This window comes from Tachypleus tridentatus, chromosome 1 (assembly GCF_004210375.1).
Source record: "Tachypleus tridentatus isolate NWPU-2018 chromosome 1, ASM421037v1, whole genome shotgun sequence".
NCBI lineage: Eukaryota > Metazoa > Arthropoda > Merostomata > Xiphosura > Limulidae > Tachypleus > Tachypleus tridentatus.
Window position 1 is genome coordinate 110,800,907 of NC_134825.1, and position 20,961 is coordinate 110,821,867.

At 37.8% G+C, this 20,961-nt stretch overlaps 1 protein-coding gene across 2 annotated transcripts in view; it reads left to right on the top strand.

Moving 5' to 3' along the window:
• Positions 1-18,972, top strand: part of LOC143258260 (protein tiptop-like) — a 67,474-nt gene extending 48,502 nt beyond the window's left edge. For both annotated transcript variants that reach the window (XM_076517240.1, XM_076517245.1), the window contains exon 2: positions 15,641-18,972. In XM_076517240.1, the coding sequence (XP_076373355.1) occupies positions 15,641-18,909 (3,269 nt within the window). In that variant the 3' untranslated portion in view covers positions 18,910-18,972. The remainder of the gene's footprint in view (positions 1-15,640) is intronic.
• The last annotated feature ends 1,989 nt before the right edge of the window (positions 18,973-20,961 follow it).

Sequence of the window (20,961 nt, forward strand, 5' to 3'; positions counted from 1 at the left end):
CTGTCATCCTTCAAGTCTATCACTTCAAAAGTGAAGACAACTAGTACAGGCTTCGAGTAGATTCGAAGAAAATTCAATAAACAAACATGTGCTAGCGAAAACTGAACGTTTGCCGGATGGTCTCAAAAGTTGTTTTCATGTTTTGGGTTAATTACCAGTGATTGATGGGCAGCAGTTAACGTTTCAGATGGCTTACGAAAAATGTCTTGAGGGATTACTTAAACAGTACGCTACTCAGAACAGTGTATACAGGTATTACTGATTCAGACAGCTGTTAAGTGTATACAGGTATTACTGATTCAGACAGCTGTTAAGTGTATACAGCTGTTAACAGTGTATACAGGTCTTACTGGTTGATACAGCTGTTAACAGTGTACACAGGTATCACTGACTTATACAGCTGTTAACAGTGTACACAGGTGTTACTGATTGATACAGCTGTTAACAGTGTACACAGGTATCACTGACTGATACAGCTGTTAACAGTGCACAGAGGTATCACTGACTGATACCTTCCTTTCGTGATGTTAATTTTATCTGTTATTTGTGTTGTAGAGGCTTCCTTTAGTGATGTTAATTTTATCTGTTATTTTATTGTAGGGGCTTCCTATAGTGATGTTAATTTTATCTGTTATTTGTGTTGTAGAGGCTTCCTATAGTGATGTTAATTTTTTATATGTTATTTGTGTTGTAGGGGCTTCCTTTAGTGATGTTAATTTTATCTGTTATTTGTGTTGTAGGGGCTTCCTTTAGTGATGTTAATTTTATCTGTTATTTGCGTTGTAGAGGCTTCCTATAGTGATATTAATTTTTTATATGTTATTTGTGTTGTAGGGGCTTCCTTTAGTGATGTTAATTTTATCTTTTATTTGTGTTGTAGGGGCTTCCTTTAGTGATGTTAATTTTTTATATGTTATTTGTGTTGTAGGGGTTTCCTACAACTATAGGGGCTTTCTATAGTGATGTTAATTTTTTCTGTTATTTGTGTTGTAGGGGTTTTCTTTAGCGATGTTGACTTTATCTCTAATTTGTGTTGTAGGGGCTTCCTTTAGCCGTGTTAATTTTTCTACCGACCCCCCCCCCCCTACAAAAACAACAAACTATTCAACAGTCGTTTAAGATAAGTGTATTAGGTGTGTTTGTATATATACATATGTAAGTTTGCTGAACTTCTTACGAATGTTTTACATAATATACAGTTGTCAGTGATGCGATGTAACCAGCCTTAAACAGAAATATTTCTGCATTTCTCCAATAGGAGGTAGCCACGTAAAAATAAGACATGAATGTGTTTCTCTTTGGTCAGACCTGTACATCAGCTTGGTAGAGTGTCAAAAATTTTATAACACGTAAAGATATACAAGAACAAAGTAAATAAGCCATGAAAACAACCAAACAGAAAGTTCCTGTCAATAAACATTTGTGTTGAAAGAAAGCTTGCTGTTAAGTAGTGTAGGGAAATTTAAGTTTAATTTCATTCGATCAACAGAGGCAGTGAGATCAATTTTGATTTAGAGGAGGGGGTACCGAATACTGGAGGAATCTTCCTTGCTGTTTTAACTGTGGCCATTGAATTTAGGGATGAAATAACGTTTTCCTCTTCGTACAAATCTCCCCATCCAAAAGGGTATTTCACTTCTAGAGCAAAATTGTGGTGGGGTTATGTGCTCCCAGTGGCTTCTAGTTCTCCCTCCTCTTAGGATTACCGTTTTGAGTTTTGAAGGATAGTTTCAAAAATGAACATATATCGAAAGTTTCAAGGAAATGCTGCATTTCTCTCACTAATGTGCTTTCTATATCTTCTAAACTCTTCATGAGATGTGTACGAACAGGAGGTAAGAAACTGATCATGTTGTTTATTTACATTACTCTTGTGTTGTCTTACCGGTTGGAGTTCGGTTCCACTTATATCACACAGTATGGTCATTCGACAGAAACATTAGCGAGTACCACATAAAGGCACGGCCCGGCATGGTCAGGTGGGTTGAGGCGTTCGACTCGTAATCTGAGGTCGTGGGTTCGAATCCCGGTCGCACGTGCTCGCCATTTCAGCCGTGGGGGCGTTATAACGTGACGGTCAATCCCACTGAATTTCACACAAAGCTACTCGAGGGCTATCTATACTAGCCGTCCCTAATTTAGAAGTGTAAGACTAGAGGGAAGGCAACTAGTCATCACCACCCACCGCCAGCTCTTGGGCTACTCTTTTACCAACGAATAGTGAAATTGATCGTAACATTATAACGCTCCCACGGCTGAAAGAGCGAGCATGTTTGATGTGACGGGGATTCGAATCTACGACCCTCAGACTACCAATCGAGTGCTTTAACCACGTGGCCATGCTGGACCTGATTTAGGTTTTCATTTGACATTTGCCTACATTACTGACGATGATTTTGGAATAATGATAATAGGTGTGAAATATTACACAAATGTGTTGGTATGTAGTACAATCTAAAATTTGTTCTGTTGTCTGTTGAACACTATTTATTTAAATTTTTTTTTCTTTTCTTCTGTTATGAGAAGTATTTTGCATGTTTATCTTGGAACGCAAGATTTAGGACTAATCTAAACGTCTTGGCTGCTCGCTCGTGATACGTTATTGGGATTACGGCCGAAAATGCCATTAACATTATTTCTTAGGAATCAATGTATCTTAATCATGATATATTATATTGTTATATTAATTATAATAATCTTATTAAGAATAGTCATTTGGTGCTTTTTAGAAGATTTTTATCGAAAGTTCACCTTTTTTATATTTATTACTGAACTTCACAAATGAGTTAATATTAGAAACAGTTGGGACACAGATGGCGCTGTAGTGAAATTCTGTAGTAGCTTTGTTTCATCAACTGTGAATGACAACACACACACAAGGAGAATGTAAAAATTTAACCCGGCTGTAGAACAACTGACACTGTAATACTGTGACACTGGGATTGTTACACTGTGTAAAAACACAGATACTGTAGTACTGGGGTTGTTATATTATAGTAAAACTAACATTGTAATACTGTGACACTGGGATTGTTAAACTGTATAAAAACACAGACACTGTAATACTGTGACACTGGGATAGTTACACTGTATAAAAACACAGACACTGTAATACTGGGATTGTTATATTGTAGTAAAACTAACATTGTAATACTGTGACACTGGGATTGTTACACTGTATAAAAACACAGACACTGTAATTCTGAGATTGTTACATTGTAGTAAAACTGACATTGTAATACTGTGACACTGGGATTGTTACACTGTATAAAAACAGTTAATTGCAGTTAACTCATTGCACTGTGACACTGGGATTGTTACATTGTATAAAAACAGACACTGTAGTACTGGGATTGTTATATTGTAGTAAAACTAACATTGCAATACTGTGACACTGGGATTGTTACATTGTATAAAAACACAGACACTGTAGTACTGGGATTGTTATATTGTAGTAAAACTAAAATTGTAATACTGTGAAACTGGGATTGGTATGCTGTATAAAAACTGACACTGTAATAGTTTAAGTGTAGAAAATCACGAATATTCTAATACTATAAATCTGGGGTTGTTACAATGTAGAAAAACTGACACTGTAATACTGTGACACTGGGGTTATTAAGCTGTAATACTGTGTCACTGAGATTGTTACAGTATAGAAAATCTGACAGTGTAATATTGTGAAACTGGGATTGTTACATTGTAGAAAAACTAACACTATTACAGTGAAACATTCTGGCATCAGTACACTGAACTTATGGTCGTAATATAAAGCATTTGAAGTCTGAAAAAATTACACCATAGAGCAGTGGTTCCCAACTAGGAGTGCGAGATAGCTTTCCAGAGAGTGCGAGATAACATTTCAGTTTTTTTTCTTTATATTAAGGGTACTGTCCTATATATTAAAAAATTACGTTTGATTTTTATTTCTTATTTTTCTTGTTACAGACGTAGCTTTTTACCTTGTTACGATAAACTATCGTTTCTACCGTCACTGGCGCAGACCGAAATCTTAATGTACAACTGTAAACAAACAACACACGAAACGTAAACGTGACCTAAATACTCGGCACAACTAATTAGGTTACATTCGTGAACGCTGTCTTAAAGTGTCTATCATTTATTTATATTATGTATTCACGTGATCGTGACTCGAGAAACTTCCAAAAGTATCCAGAATTAATCGATGACGTCATGTGGCGTATATTCGAGAATGTTCTAGAAAGTTTCACAGATTATATAAACCCATGCGTGATGCTATAGTAGTCAGTGCATTGTTGATTCTGTGTTCGTGCAAAAATATTTCATTATGTCAAAGAAAAGGAAATGGAATGATGATTATGTGAAGTTTGGTTCCACTTGCATCGGAACAACTGAGGATCTACAAAAAAAAACCCAGTGCATGCTTTGTGACGCTGTCCTTCCAAATGCAAACTTGAAGCCATCTAAGCTGCAGGAACACTTCAACAACCGGCATGGTGGATCAACTGTTGCAGGCCATGATGTTGAATCGTTGAAAGGTAGAAGGGCTTGCTTTGATTCTCGAGCAACCCTTCCAAAATTAGGTTTTATATCTGCTGACAAACCACTGCTGATGGCTTCATACCACGTGGCGTATAAAGTAGCCAAATCTAAGAAGTCCCATACAATTGCAGAATAGGTGATAAAACCGTGTGCATTAGAAATGGCAACAATTGTTCTGGGAAAAGAATCCTCAAACAAGCTTAAAGTAGTGCCGTGATCAAATAATATTATTGAAAACCGAATTGGTGATTTGAGTTCGGACATTTTGGACCAAGTTATTACAGATATCAGGGCTAGTCCCTTGAAAATCTCTCTCCAATTGGACGAAACAACTGATGTTACAAATTGCAGTTAACTCATCGCACTAGTGAGATATGTCCATGATGGTGCCATAATGGAAAATTTCCTGTTCTGTGAAGATCTGAAAACAATCACAAAAGGGAAAGATATCTTCCAGTGTGTGAAGGACTTCTTTGCGAAATATGATTAAGATGTCCAAATTATTGGTTCTGTGTGTACCGACGGTGCCCCTGCTATGCTAGGAAATAAATCAGGATTTTTTGCACTGATGAAACAAGAGATTCTGCACTCGCAAGGTACTCACTGTTTTCTTCATCGACATTCTTTGGCATCAAAAACATTGCCTTCAAAGTTGAAATAGGTCCTTGACACTTCTGTGAAGACCATCAACTGGATTAGGGGTCGCGCTCTGAACTACCGCCTCTTCAAGTCGCTTTGTGAAGATTTTGGAAGTGAGCATTCAGTTTTGCTTTTCCACACAGAAGTCCGCTGGCCGTCACGTGAGAGAGCTTTGAACTGCGAGAAGAAGTCAAAACCTTTTGAAGGAAAGTGACTATGATCTACCCGGAGAAATAGAATCACAAGAATCCAACCAAATGCTAGCCTATTTGAGTGATATTTTCACTCGTATAAATGACCTGAGTGTATCTCTTCAAGAGAAAAACATAAACATATTGAAATGCTGCGAAAAGTTAAATGCTTTCAAAGAAAAGTTACATCTTTGGTGTCGACGAGTTAAAAGAGGGAATCTTTTAAATTTACCATCACTCGAAGAAATGGTAGGTGAGGATAAGTCCCTAATTCCATGTGTGTGTGAAGAAATTGTGGATCATTTGGAAATACTATCAAAGTAATTTGATGGACAGTTTGGAAGAGAACTGGAAACTCCTGAAGAATGGATTATGAATCCATCCTCCTTCAGTTTGGATAATATGTCGGATGATGAAGAACTGAAGGAAGATCTTATTGAACTGTGCACAAATCGAGTTCTTGAAATGCAGTTTGAAAGCAAAACTTTGGAACAATATTGGTGTTTGGCAATGGACATGTTTCCAAGACTTCTTGAAATAGCACTAAATGTGCTCATCCCATTCGTGACGACATATTTATGTGAGTTTGGATTTAGTGTCCTTTTGTCAATCAAGACAAAATCTAGAAATCGCTTGGGTGCACAGGTAGACTTGCGGATTGCTATCAACAACAAAGTGCCACGCTTTGAAAAACTCGTAAGAAATAAACAAGAACAAAAAAGTCATAAAATTTAAATTGGTTTATGAACATTTGAACATTTCAAATTCAAAGAAATTTCATTTTATGCATGGATGAAAACTTATTTTTTGTAAGCAATGTAGGGTTTATGCAACTTTTAGTTTGTTGTAATATTTTTCCTTTTCCAAATGTTTCGTTTTTGTTTATATATCACTAAAAACTAATTATAAAAATTTGTTTTGGCCACCTTCACCTTTATTCTTAAATAAATAATTACTGTGAGGGGTGCGAGGACATATTAAATTTTTTTAGGGGTGCGGGGCATAAAAAAGGTTGGAAACCACTGTTAGAGGATTACAAACTGTTTCAAGATTGAAGAGTTCCATCTCGGAGTAATTGTGGAACTTCATATATGTTTAATATATCAGGAAGATAAATCACAAATATTTCTGAACTTATTTTGATTTTTCTAATTATCAGGCCTTGCATGGCCAAGCGCGTAAGGCGTGCGACTCGTAATCCGAGGGTCGCGGGTTCGCGCCCGCGTCGCGCCAAACATGCTCGCCCTCCCAGCCGTGGGGGCGTTATAATGTGCGGTCAATCCCACTATTCGTTGGTACAAGAGTAGCCCAACAGTTGGCGGTGGGTGGTGATGACTAGCTGCCTTCCCTCTAGTCTTATACTACTAAATTAGGGACGGCTAGCACAGATAGCCCTCGAGTAGCTTTGTGCGAAATTCCAAACAAAACAAAAAAACAAACAAATTTTCTAATTATCGTTAATATCAATTAAACTATTACGTAAATTGTTTTAAAACGTAATACATATGTATAAACACGCACACTCGTACAGAGATATTATCCAATTTTTATCCTGCACGTTTGTATCCAGTTTTGACTATGATCAAGCTGCTATTGGGACATACGTACAGAATGGTCCAAAGTTAGAGCCCCCCAGTGGCTCAGCGATATGTCTACGGACTTACAACGCTAAAAACCGGGTTTCGATACCCGTAGTGGGCAGAGAACAGATAGCCCATTGTGTAGCTTTGTGCTTAATTCAAAACAACAACAACCAAAGTTAGACCGTCTTTGAATTTCAACAACAAATTTTGGCGACCTCTCGTCATTCTATACATGTTTACTTAAACTGCAACATTTTTAACCATCCTGTATTTAGAAAGTACGAAACCTTTCAAGTAACTTAAAGGTAATTATGTGTTTTTTGTTCTTTTTTGTTTTTTTCTAATATGATTGATCAACGAAACTTTGTAGGCGTAGAAGCAATTAAACTGTTTGTTTCGAAGGCCAACACTTAAACAAGGATATATATATTTAACAGGTAGTTAGGTAGGGTGCTGTTCAAGGAAGAACTGGTCATGTTAGGTAAGATTACATTAACACTTAACCTGGAACGGTCGAGACTCTTTGATGTCGTGAAAACCCACTTGTAGAGAAAAATATATATGTAAAAACGGCTCGTTTGGGTTGATAAAATATTTTACGTAGAGGGACGAACAACGTTTCGACCTTCTTCGGTCATCGTCAGGTTTACAGACTCTATAAAACTTGTGGATGTCTGTACAGTTAGTGACAACTGTAACGTTTGTGTGTTATACCAGTATCCTGTTACTGACAAGTGTAACGTTTGTGTGTTATACCAGTATCCTGTTACTGACAAGTGTAACGTGTGTGTGTTATACCAGTATCCTGTTACTGACAAGTGTAACGTGTGTGTGTTATACCAGTATCCTGTTGCTGACAAGTGTAACGTGTGTGTGTTATATCACTATCATGTTACTGACAACTGTAAAGTATGTGTTATACCAGTATCCTGTTACTGACAAGTGTAACGTGTGTGTGTGTGTGTTATACCAGTATCCTGTTGCTGACAAGTGTAACGTGTGTGTGTTATATCACTATCATGTTACTGACAACTGTAAAGTATGTGTTATACCAGTGTCCTGTTACTGACAAGTGTAACGTGTGTGTGTGTGTTATATCACTTTACTGACAACTGTAACGTGTGTGTGTGTTATACCAGTATCCTGTTACTGACAAGTGTAACGTGTGTGTGTGTTATACCAGTATCTTGTTACTGACAACTGTAACGTGTGTGTGTGTTATACCAGTATCTCACAACTCTCTCTTTATTGAGAGTACAACACGGCACAGATTATACACAGTTTCAAAATGAGGTGTGCTTTTCACTGTTAAAACTGTTACTGATAACTGTAACGTGTGTGTTATACCAGTATCTCACAACTCTCTCTGTATTGAAAGTACAACACGGTACAGATTATACACAGTTTCAAATTGAGGTGTGCTTTTCACTGTTAAAACTGTTACTGATAACTGTAACGTGTGTGTTATACCAGTATTTCACAACTCTCTCTGTATTGAGAGTACAACACGGTACAGATTTTTCACAGTTTCAAAATGAGGTGTGCTTTTCACTGTTAAAACGATAACTTCTCATTGTAAATTGACACATTAGTTTGCGCCTAAATAAGAAACTGAAAGACAAAAGTCATAGAAACAGCTGTTTCCTGTTCTCACCTTGAGAATATCCAGGTTTGGAAAGTTTAGCAAATTATCTGACGTGCGTGACGTTCCTATCACTGAGTGTTACACGAAACATCACCTATCTTGGCACCGAAGATTCAATATAATACATCTGTCAAACCCAAGCTACGCCTTGTAGCCACAGAACTCAGTTTGTGTAAACATTTGTGGAAAAACACTACAGAAAAGAACACAGTTTTATAATCTAATTCTGAGCTTGCTTTCTGTTTTTAATGTTTAGTATTGTTAACCATTAGTACATATCTGTATATAGTCCCTATAGTGACCTCCTTTTAGGAAGGTATCGTATTGTTTAGCTTGCTAAAACAAATCAGTGATAAAATGTGTAATAATCACATAAACAATAAGTCCTGAAAAACATCAACTAATGTATCTCAGAACGGCTGGTATTAACACTTTTACTGACGTCAGGTTAAGATGATCTTGCAAGGTCAAAACGTTGTTCTCTCCTTATCAATAAAAGTGTTAATATGTACACCAGACGTTCTGAGATATATTTTTATTTCAAGTGGGTTTCTCGTGATCAAAAATTAATAACAAAGTTTGGGCTCTAATAACAGTTACAACAGATATACAAAAATACAGTAAATCACGCAATAACCGTTGCTAATTGATGTCCACTGGGATCTCTGGTTCAAGTCCCGTATCTTTTTGTCCTTAATTGTTTGTTATTAATTAATTTCTGTATTTAATGATTTCATAATAGTTCCTTTCATTTGTTCCTGTGTTTTTCAAGCACTGTTTGCTGAAATAACCACATTTTATCAGTTTATCTTAAGTTATTAAAATGCCCCTCAGTGGCACACTGGTATGTCTGTGGACTTACACAGCTAAAAACCGGGTTTTGATACCCGTGGTGAGGAGAGCACAGATAACCCATTGTGTAGCTTTGTGCTTAATTCTAAACAAACAAACATTAAAATAACCACATTTTCTCAGTTTATCTTAAATTATTAAAATAATCTGATTTTTTATTCAGTTTATCTTATTAAATGTATAAATCACAAAATGGCAGAGGACCGTTGGGTGAAAAGCTATTATTATGTACCGTAGTTAATTCTCTTTGAAAGTAAGGCCAAAGTCAACACTGAGCAGTACAACAGAACGGTTTAACGTATTTGCATGGAAGGGTCTATGTGGAAAATAACCTTATTGAAAGATATCCATGTCCGACCGCTTCGCGACCTTCACTGAAATTAGTGCTTAAGTCCACGACAAATATGGTGTTTCGGTGATATCCAGAACTGTTATCAGGAACTGATCATCGGCTGAAGGGCTATAACGTTAAAACTGGGTATATCGAGAACTGTTATCAGCAACTGACCATCGGCTGAAGGGCTACAACGTTAAAACTTGGTATATCGAGAACTGTTATCAGGAACTGACCATCGGCTGAAGGGCTATAACGTTAAAAGTGGGTATATGGAGAACTGTTATCAGGAACTGATCATCGGCTGAAGGACTATAACGTTAAAAGTGGGTATATCGAGAACTGTTATCAGCAACTGACCATCGGCTGAAGGGCTACAACGTTAAAACTTGGTATATCGAGAACTGTTATCAGGAACTGACCATCGGTTCAAGAACTATAACGTTAAAAGTGGGTATATCGAGAACTGTTATCAGGAACTCACCATCGGCTGAAGGACAATAACGTTAAAAGTGGGTATATCCAGAACTGTTATCAGGAACTGACCATCGGCTGAAGAACTATAACGTTAAAAGTGGGTATATCGAGAACTGTTATCAGGAACTGATCATCGGCTGAAGGACTATAACGTTAAAACTGGGTATATCGAGAACTGTTATCGGGAACTGATTATCGGCTGAGGAGCTATAACGTTAAAACTGGGTATATCGAGAACTGTTTTCAGGAACTGACCATTGGCTGAAGGGCTAAACTGGGTATATCGAGAACTGTTATCAGGAACTGATCATCGACTAAAGGGCTATAACGTTAAAACTGGGTATATCGAGAACTGTTATCAGGAACTGACCATCGGCTCAAGAACTATAACGTTAAAAGTGGGTATATCGAGAACTGTTATCAGGAACTCACCATCGGCTGAAGGACAATAACGTTAAAAGTGGGTATATCTAGAACTGTTATCAGGAACTGACCATCGGCTGAAGAACTATAACGTTAAAAGTGGGTATATCGAGAACTGTTATCAGGAACTGATTATCGGCTGAGGAGCTATAACGTTAAAACTGGGTATATCGAGAACTGTTTTCAGGAACTGACCATTGGCTGAAGGGCTAAACTGGGTATATCGAGAACTGTTATCAGGAACTGATCATCGGCTAAAGGGCTATAACGTTAAAACTGGGTATATCGAGAACTGTTATCAAGAACTGATCATCGGCTGAAGGGCTATAACGTTAAAACTGGGTATATCGAGAACTGTTATCAGGAACTGACCATCGGCTGAAGGGCTATAACGTTAAAACTGTGTATATCCAGAACTGTTATCAGGAACTGACCATCGGCTGAAGGGCTATAACGTTAAAACTGGATATATCGAGAACTGTTATCAGGAACTGATCATCGGCTGAAGGACTATAACGTTAAAAGTGGGTATATGGAGAACTGTTATCAGGAAGTGATCATCGGCTGAAGGACTATAACGTTAAAAGTGGGTATATCGAGAACTGTTTTCGGGAACTGACCATCGGCTGAAGGACTATAACGTTAAAAGTGGGTATATCGGGAACTGTTATCAGGAAGTGATCATCGGCTGAAGGACTATAACGTTGAAACTGGGTATATCAAGAACTGTTTTCAGGAACTGACCATCGGCTGAAGGACTACAACGTTAAAAGTGGGTATATCGGGAACTGTTATCAGGAACTGACCATCGGCTGAAGAGCTATAATGTTAAAAGTGGGTATATCCAGAACTATTATTAGGAACTGACTATCGGCTGAAGGGTTATAACGTTGAAAGTGGGTATCATAAGCAACTCATCAGTTGAGTTTAGCTTGGGAAGAAGAGAACATTATATAAGAACTTGGGGGGAAAAGGATTTATTTCCCCAAAGATCACCATAACTAGACTATAGAACAGAAGAAACTTATTGAATGATGAAAGAGCTATGAAGAAATATTTATACCAGGGACATCTTCATCCACCAAGTGTTTCCCGTCTTACTGATCAGGGACTCGGTTTTGAGCTGGACAGTGAAGTGATCTGCAGCAATATTGTTTTAATCAGTAATAGGTTATTAGCGGACAGGAAGAATCTAGAAATTAAAAGTGCTGAAGTTACGTCATTCAAAAATCCATTTCTCAATCCTGATTGAATTTAAAAAATATGGTAGAAACTGAAAGCCTTGATGCTAAAGAAGCTAACCACTGTGCAACAATTGTGGCGCACCGTCGAACAGTAATGGGCCACAGTCCTTTAAAAAAAAATCCTCTACAGTGATAGATAATAAAATGAATCTGAATAAGAGGCGTCTCTGATTTGGTTTTCATGTTATAGAAGTGCAGTAGAAGCTTTGAGCGAGCTCGAACCTTTACCTAATGATTTATATACTACGATTGTTCGTTATGTTAGCTGGACAGCAATAAGAAGTGACTCCACTAGTACCTAGCTGTATTCATAAATACTTTCTTTCGTCTAACGTATGTCATTGACCAATAATCGCAATTCCCTCGTAGGTTCACACCTAGTCTAGCAAACTAAATATAGGAGCTAGAGGTTCACAGGTGGTCAAAAGATCGGGGTAATAAGGTCACATGTATTCTAGCAAACTAAATATATGGTTTGTAGTTTACAAATGTTGAACGAATAGGGTTCTTAGGGTTGCACGTGGTCTAGTAAACTAAATATATGGCTTGTAGTTTATAGATGTTCAACAAATAAGGTTTGTGAGGTCACAGTTAATCTAGCAAACTAAATATAAGGTTGTAGGTTCATAGATGGTCAACAAATAGGTGTTATATTGTCACACTTGGCCCAGCAATCTAAATATAGGAGTTGTAGGTTTCCACGTACTCTAGAAAGCTAAATATATAGCTTGAGGGTCATCCATGATTTAAAAATAAATAAAACTGATTATAGCTGATATACATAAAATAACTTAACTCCCAGGATATTTAAATGGCACAGAAGTATGGATTATGTATGTTTTTTTCTCGGTTCTGGCTACTTGATTTTGTAGTGGTGTCACAGGCAGGTCAAGTATGGGTTATATATTTTTGTGTTTTTTGAATTTTGCGCAAAGCTACTCGAGGGCTATCTGCGCCAACCGTCCCTAATTTAGCAGTGTAGAGGGAAGGCAGCTAGTCATCACCACCCACCGCCAACTCTTAGGCTACTCTTTTATCAACAAATAGTCGGATTGATCGTCACATTATAACGCTCCACGGCTGAAAGGGCGAGCATGTTTGGCGCGATGGGGAGGGTTTTATATATATATATATTATTAAATTTAGTCCGGCATATATTTGTGAGACTTATAACACCAGATGTTAACGGGGTTAAAGTAGTAACAGAATGAATATGCCTCTTCAGTACACTCGGAAACCAGCAATTAACAGTCTATTATCTCCTTTTGTGTGTGTGTGTGTGTAGCCAACTAATCACAAAACCTCAGTGTACACGTGTCAGTCCATTTTAGTATGAAAAAACCTTTTGACATACCAGCCATGAACCCTTAGAGCCTGTTTCAGAGCAGGTTCAAGTTTTGTTTTAACACGTAATAACAAGCATCCATCATCTGGCGACACGATGAGCAAGGCTACGTGACATGTGATCCGCATGCTTTGAGTGGAGCCAGTTGTTATAAAAAAGAAACTTCTGTCCAAATTTATATTCATGTTAACAAAACATAGGCCGAAGACAGATTGTCTTCTTTATTTACGCAGAGATAGATTATTAAAACTAACTTTACGGTTAAATACGGATATTGGTATTTTTGTCCCATCTTTCTGGATTTCTCCTAATTTTGTGCCCCCCAGTGATAAGTCTGAGAACTAAAACCGTTAAAGGTTTCTTCATACGTGATGGTTACAGCACAGATAACCTACTCTGTAGTCTTAGGTTTAACAACAAAAAACAATTATTTCTTATTGTTGTTTTTATCTAAAAGTAAAAACATTATAGTTAACTAAAAGACTACCTTCTGATGTAATGAACGCCATTACTTCCTTCCAGCCCGTTCCCTGCTGGGACAGCGTTAAGTCTTTGGTTTTACAACGCTAAAATCAGGGGTTCGATTTCCCTCGGTGGACACGGCAGATAGCTCGATGTGTTTGTTTTGTTTTTGGGATTTCGCGTAAAGCTACACGAGAGCTATCTGTTCTAGCCGTTCCTAATTTAGCAATGTAAGATTAGAGGAAGGGCAGCTAGTCATCACCATCCACCGCCAACTCTTAGTCTTCTCTTTTGCCAACGAATAGTGGGATTGATCGTAAGAAAACACCCTTCTTCCTTCAAATACAAGTAATAATAAGGTTCAAATTATGATCTTCGAATCAGCCCCATCCGCCCATCAGTTGAACTTTTTTTTTTTTTATATAAATTAAGCACTGTAGATATTTAATACCAAAAATTTAGAGATACATAGTAAATACGAATGCATAGCAATCTCTGAAACACACTACATTTGCCGACGAGATCTTCCGTTTAATACCAGGACTCGTTTTAAGATGTTATTAGAGAGGTTAGAGCTGTGCTTAAAGTGGTAATAATTATTACCCTATTTGATTTAGTGCTGAATTACTTGTGTGTGTGTGTGTGTGTATTTCTCAAAATAATAAACCTGAGAACCCAAATGCTCTTGGACAATTCTTTGATCTCGTGTGTTTTGTTATTGCACGAGAGTTGAGCAATGCTTTGTTTATGAAAGCACATTGCCAAGGGTCTGATGATATCTAAGTTATGAGATCAGCTGTTTAAATAATCAATCGGGAACAAAATGGCAAAAGAAAAAGAGATTAAAGTTGGCTTAGCAGTAACTATCAGGTTGATGAAACATTTTGAAATTATTAAATATGTATACACATAAATACAAGACATTATGCAATCTTAACCACCATGTGAGTTGAAAGCTGTGTTGGCGAAGGTGCGGCTTAACCACCTCCAGTAGAAGAAAATATTGTGTTAGCTCAATCTGGATTCAAACACGATATTAGGGGTGCAGAATTAATTAACACACGCAGAAAGTTTCTTTATAAACGCGTCAAACTCTCGAATTTTGCACTCACACGTGTTTCCCCGTTTCCGAAGGAAACCTTCCACACGACCTTGTATTCTGCCTGTAATGCTGACATTAGGCAGTCGTTGCAGGGAAAAAGAACGTCGTGGTGTCCTAGTATCGAGGTGCGTTTATCCACCTTCATCGTTGTGAAGGGGGGGGGGAAGATCGTGAAATATTTTCTTGGTAATGACCCAGCGATAACTGTCAATCGCAGGTAGTACAGACGTGACGATAGCTAATATTTTTTAACGGAAAGGAAACGTCAACATATCCACGAGTTTATTGGCTCATGCACGTTCTTGGGTGGAGAAAAAGAGACAATATAGACGAATAAATATGTTGGGGTACAAGTAGATAAACGTAAAAAAACCAAGAATGGTTAAAAATGTAGATAGTTATTTTGATGGTTATATTTGTCACTATTACACATGGGACATTTATATAATTCCTCATTATTTTGTAGCTGTAAGAATATATAGCGCCACCTATGTACAATATGGTAAGAGACGAAGGTAAAATAAAATAGTATTAAAGCGTATTATAATTTTAATAGACAAAACGTCGGCTTATTTTACTGTCGAAGTAAAGTGCTACAAAGGAATTGCATAATGAAAAATCTAGAATCTTAATTGTGGGTTATCTTGCTTTGTTTAGTGTCCTAAGTATGGTTTCCAAAAGCAGTCTTTGTTTGCATCTATTAATATGATGAAAAATGTTTTTCGTAATTTTTGTACTCCAACTTCACGTATTTTTTATTATAAGATAAGTTATGTATGAAGATAGTTTCCATTAAAAAAGTGTTGATTTTCCTTTTAGGGGAAGAAAGCGATCCTGGTAAAAATGAATTCACATCTGAAGCTCCCTCTGCCGGTCACATAGTAGAATCCGAACAGCTTATTGACGAAGAAACGGGTGACCAGAGTGAGTCCGAATTGGATGTTGATTCTGTTTGCCCTGCTGTTGCAGTGAAAACCATTGATATAGAAAACGCGGGAACTTTAACCTCAGAAACAGCAAGTGGTAAACGTTTAGCAATATCTCAACAACAAGAGGGACATCGTAAGATGAGGTTAAAAGAAGGTTTTGGTGACGTGTTGGAAGAGTCGAACTATTATTTTAAAGTAATGGATGAGGATGGCCCACTGGACTTTAGTCTGAAGAAAGAAGGCTTTGTTGAACCTTTGGTGACCACTCAACCTTTTAGTCCAGTCGAAAGTGAACACAGTCCAAACACTCTGGATTCACCTCTGGACTTGTCTATTCCATATGGAACCAAGACAAGGTGTACCAAAAACCATTTGAACAAATCCAGTGGTCCAAGAAATGATCCTACATCAGAGTCAACTAACCAGAATGTTGAGTCACATTACCAGATTTGGAATGGTGGACTAAGTCCTGTTGAACATAGGTCTGCTTTTTCAAGTTCCCCGTTAAAGCTAGCGTCTTCAAGTTCTCCGATTACTAGTATGAGCTATTCGATGATCAAGGATAAGTCTCCAACTGCCAGCTTAGTGGGTGTTGTGACTGATGGTTCCCTGGAAAGCCAGCCCCTGACCAAGTCTGATGGTTATCGACAAGGGGTCCGACAGAACACCTGGCAGAATCAGTGGATAAGTAGGAACGGGGAACAGAACAAAGATGTCTTCACGTGTGTGTGGTGTAAGAAGTCCTTTCAGAGTCTTGCAGAGATGACAATCCACATGAAACACAGTCCTCGCTGTGGCATGACCAGTATACAAGCTTCTGTACCTTTCTCCACCATTATGACTTCTCCGGTAACTACGACCGCGACTCTGAAGTGCTCAACATCAAGTATAGGTGGAAATTATTTGTTAAAGGAACACGAGCCCCTTCCCCGGAAACTTGTGCGTGGGCAGGACATCTGGCTCGGTAAGGGTGCAGAACAAACAAAAGAAATTCTGAAGTGTATGTGGTGTGGACAGTCGTTTAAGACTCTGGCAGACATGACAACTCACATGAGAGTCACCCAGCACTACATTAACATCATCAGTCAAGAGCAGCTCATCTCCTGGAGGACTCCAGAGGACCAAGTGACTTCCCAACCTCACCTCAACGCTGTTCTTACTTGTAACGTGTGCGACCAAACCTTTGGAAGCCTCAAAGAACTGAGTTACCATATGGTGAAAAACGCTCACTACAAAGAACACATATTACGCTCAATCACAGAAGGAGGAGGGCGTCGTCGACACACCAAGGAAAGAAGAAAGAAATCTCTACCTGTCCGGAAACTTCTGGAACTTGAACGCATAGAACTAAACAAACTTAATCACGTAAAATACGAAGAAAAGACTTCTTCAGCATCCAAAGTGGAATCTCCGCAAGGTAGAGTGTCTTGTGAAGAATGCGGGGAAAAAGTAGATGCCACAGAATTCGTGTTTCACATCAAAAGTTGTGCTCAAAGCTCGAAAACACAGGATTCACTAAAGAGCACTGCAACCTTTGTTCAATCGGTTAAAACCCCAGGACACCTCTGCTGTCAGCAGCAAGGAACTTCACTCGAGAAAAGTAACGCCGAGGTACCAAATACGAATGACGTTGTTACAATAAAGAAAGAATCTACAGAGTCAGTTGTCAAGGGAACTAAAACAACAGTCGATTGTGATTTGGTAGATGACAACACCTCTGTGTTAAGTGCACTTGAAAAATTAATAGAAAAAAGTTTTGAAAACGACAATAAGAAAGTCGGTGTTTGTTTGACAGGAATTCTTCAACGATTAGGTATTGATGAAGAGGTCTATCCACCTTGGCATTCTCCTGATTATTACACCAAAACTGGACATGTCAAAAACCAAGGCAGTGTGGCACCATCAACAGAATTATTCGGATTACAGAAGGCTCACAGCATCGTTTATGACCACAAAGAAGACTCTTTAACAGGAGACAGTCACTCTGACGATACTCGTTTCTGTCAGAGCCGACAGAGATCAGTATGCTCAGAGTCGTCAGTTGTCAATCAAGAAGTCGGATCATCGCTTACTGATGGAGAAAAAACCAACAGCCGTGACACTATTGAAAACACTGAGACAAACTCAGATTGTGAAAGAAAAACACCAGAGGTTAATATATGTCCGAATCATTCTGTAAGAAGTACGTCAGAGTTTGTATCTACCATTAATTTGCTGAGTCCAGTTTCCAAACGCGATAAAAGCTCTCCAGAATCGCTTTCTAAAACGAAAAACACCAAACGAGAGTGGATGGCTCAAATTTCAGGCCCTCTGGGTACACCAAACTCCCCTGACGACACATCAGACTCTGATGCACGTAAAACGTCATCAGCTTTTACGCCTGACACGTCAATTCCTACTTCTTGTGAGACACCTCTCTGTAGCTCCGAAGGTGCGTTATTTGTTAATGGTAGTGAGGCAGTAACTGCCAATATAAATTCCACATCAGTGTCTGGCATCCCCAGTACATCGAATTTTGGTAAGGATGGTGCATTGTTCTCTGTTTCAGATTCTTTATTAGCTCCTGGTGCAAACTGTACACCTTCATTCAGTGCGTGTGGTTCATCGATTACGGAAAATCAAAATACTGACGCTCTCATCAGCAATGTGAAACCAGAAACTGAGAAGATGAAAGACACACAAATACCAAGCAAGAAGAAGCGGAAGTTTAGATCATCTTTCTTGGTATCGAGTAATAAAAAGGAAAAAATACAAGAAATTTCATCAGGCCATCCTCTCAAGGAACTCCAGAAGCTTCTGGACAAAACAGATGCCTCCATTGCTAGGCCCAACAACCAGGTAACCAGAGGATCCCTTTTAGAGTTTAGTTGGGCATGTAACGACGCAGCTACGTCAGATTCATTGTTGAGGTGTGCCTTTTGTGACACCCACTTTATCTCCAAGGGTGCTTACAGACACCATCTAAGTAAAGCACACTTCGTTAAAGATGGAAACTTGTATGGTTCTTCTTGGAAATTTTCATCTGTCTGTGGGGGCTCTCCCGAACCTACAACACCAACAAAGGAATCTCCACCTCCACCACTTGTGGAAGAAAGCCCTCATTCGAAGTTTTTAAAATATACTGAATTAGCCAAACAGTTGTCCAGTAAGTATGTGTGAGTGGGAAAGTTGCGCTTTAGTGACCTGGCAAATGTCCATAATAAAGGAAACAGCATTTTGTCATTCCAGTTTCATTCATTTGGAATACAAAAACTTACAAGTTTCTTTTCAACACATATAATTAACCAGAGTTTAAAATTGGTTTACAGTAAACAGTGTTTTTAATCTAGTTTATAATTCTGTGATTGTGTGCGTTAAGATGCCGACGAAAGACAGGTAACAACAATAAAAGGGTAACCACAGAAATACTTAACAACAATAGAAGGGATGAACACAAGGATATTTAATAACAACAGAAGGATAACCACAGATATTCGTAAGAACAGATAGGATAATAAGTGTAAAGATATTTAACAACAGTAGAAGGATAACCACAAAGATACTTAATAATAGTAGAAGGATAACCATAAAGATACTTAATAATAGGAGAAGGATAACCACAAAGATATTTAACAACAGTAGAAGGATAACCACAAAGATATTTAACAACAGTAGAAGGATAACCACAAAGATGTTTAACAACAGTAGAAGGATAACCACAAAGATACTTAACAACAATAGAAGGATAACCACAAAGATATTTAACAACAGTAGAAGGATAACCACAAAGATGTTTAACAACAGTAGAAGGATAACCACAAAGATGTTTAACAACAGTAGAAGGATAACCACAAAGATACTTAACAACAATAGAAGGATAACCACAAAGATACTTAACAACACCCATCGAGTAACAGTTTAGGGAATTATTTAGTCACCATACCTGGCTAGTTTTAAAGTGAGTTAATTTAATATGTTTTAAACGTAACACCAGATAATGTCAATAAGTAAGGAAAACAATTAATTTATTTTTACAAAACTGTTTTATTTTCTTTACAAATTAAATATTTCATTTTTCGAAGACAGTGGGAAATGAAACCACTTCTGTTTGTGTTCTCATTTTGTTTGGTTTGCTAGAAATAAGAAGTTATAAGGTGTTCGTATCCGTTAGAACACCTCATGATTTTCTTTCTAGACGTTTATATACTGATTAGGATAAATCTGTCGTTAACAATGAGTTTTGGTAACACATGAGTAATGCCTTCATTTGATATAAGCACGTGCTTATTGTTTTAATATTAGGCTGCATTTATTGATATATCTACTAGATATTTTGATATCCAGGCTAATTAATATTGTTGAAGAACATGGTACAACAGAGTGATTGTAAAAAATCCCAAGTGTAAACTGATTCTCACATAACCACTTTTTCTCAGTAGAATAAACTCTCACTAGAGGTACAGGGATTTTCGACATGACCTAGTTATACCGTTTATTTAAATCGCTCTCTCTCTCTCAAATCCACACTGAAATTTGGTTTCGATACCCGTGGCGGGCAGGGTGCAGACATCCCACTTCACGCTTATCATTAAATCACACCTAATTTCACGTCATTTTATTTCTTTCTGTCGTGTGATTGGCGCTATGATTAAGGTTAGTGTACAATAGTGTTTTTCATTGGCTAAACCCTAACCTACTCATCCTGATTCGTGCGACACTCCTGTTACATGTAATATTTTTATGTGTTATATTTTCTATTTTATTTAATTATTTATTGTTCGGTTGATAAAACTCTCACGACATCCCAATCCTAGCATGTTGCAGTAACACGCAGTTTATAAAACTCTGGTGTACAGGATATTGTGTTTAGATTTATGTGCCGACGGTAAATGGCGGAAAAAAATATTGAACACCTGCGACTGGTTGGTTTGTTTTTAAACATCCTGTACCACGTTCAGACCTTCCTGTATAAAACTGGTGTTTCTCAGCACACTTCTGGTCAAAGTTTCTTTCCCCAGAATGATAATCCCCAATATATGATATTTTTACCCTTTGAGGTATAGGAAAAACAGAAAATAAACCCCAGACCTTAAAATTTGAGACCAGTCTCTGCGAGTTACCACTGTATTCCACTTACCAACCCTCAACGCTGGTGTCCTGATGGCTCGCCCATGGAATATTTCCACCGACTAACTTATTAATCAATATAAGCCACCTTTAAATTTGTTTGTT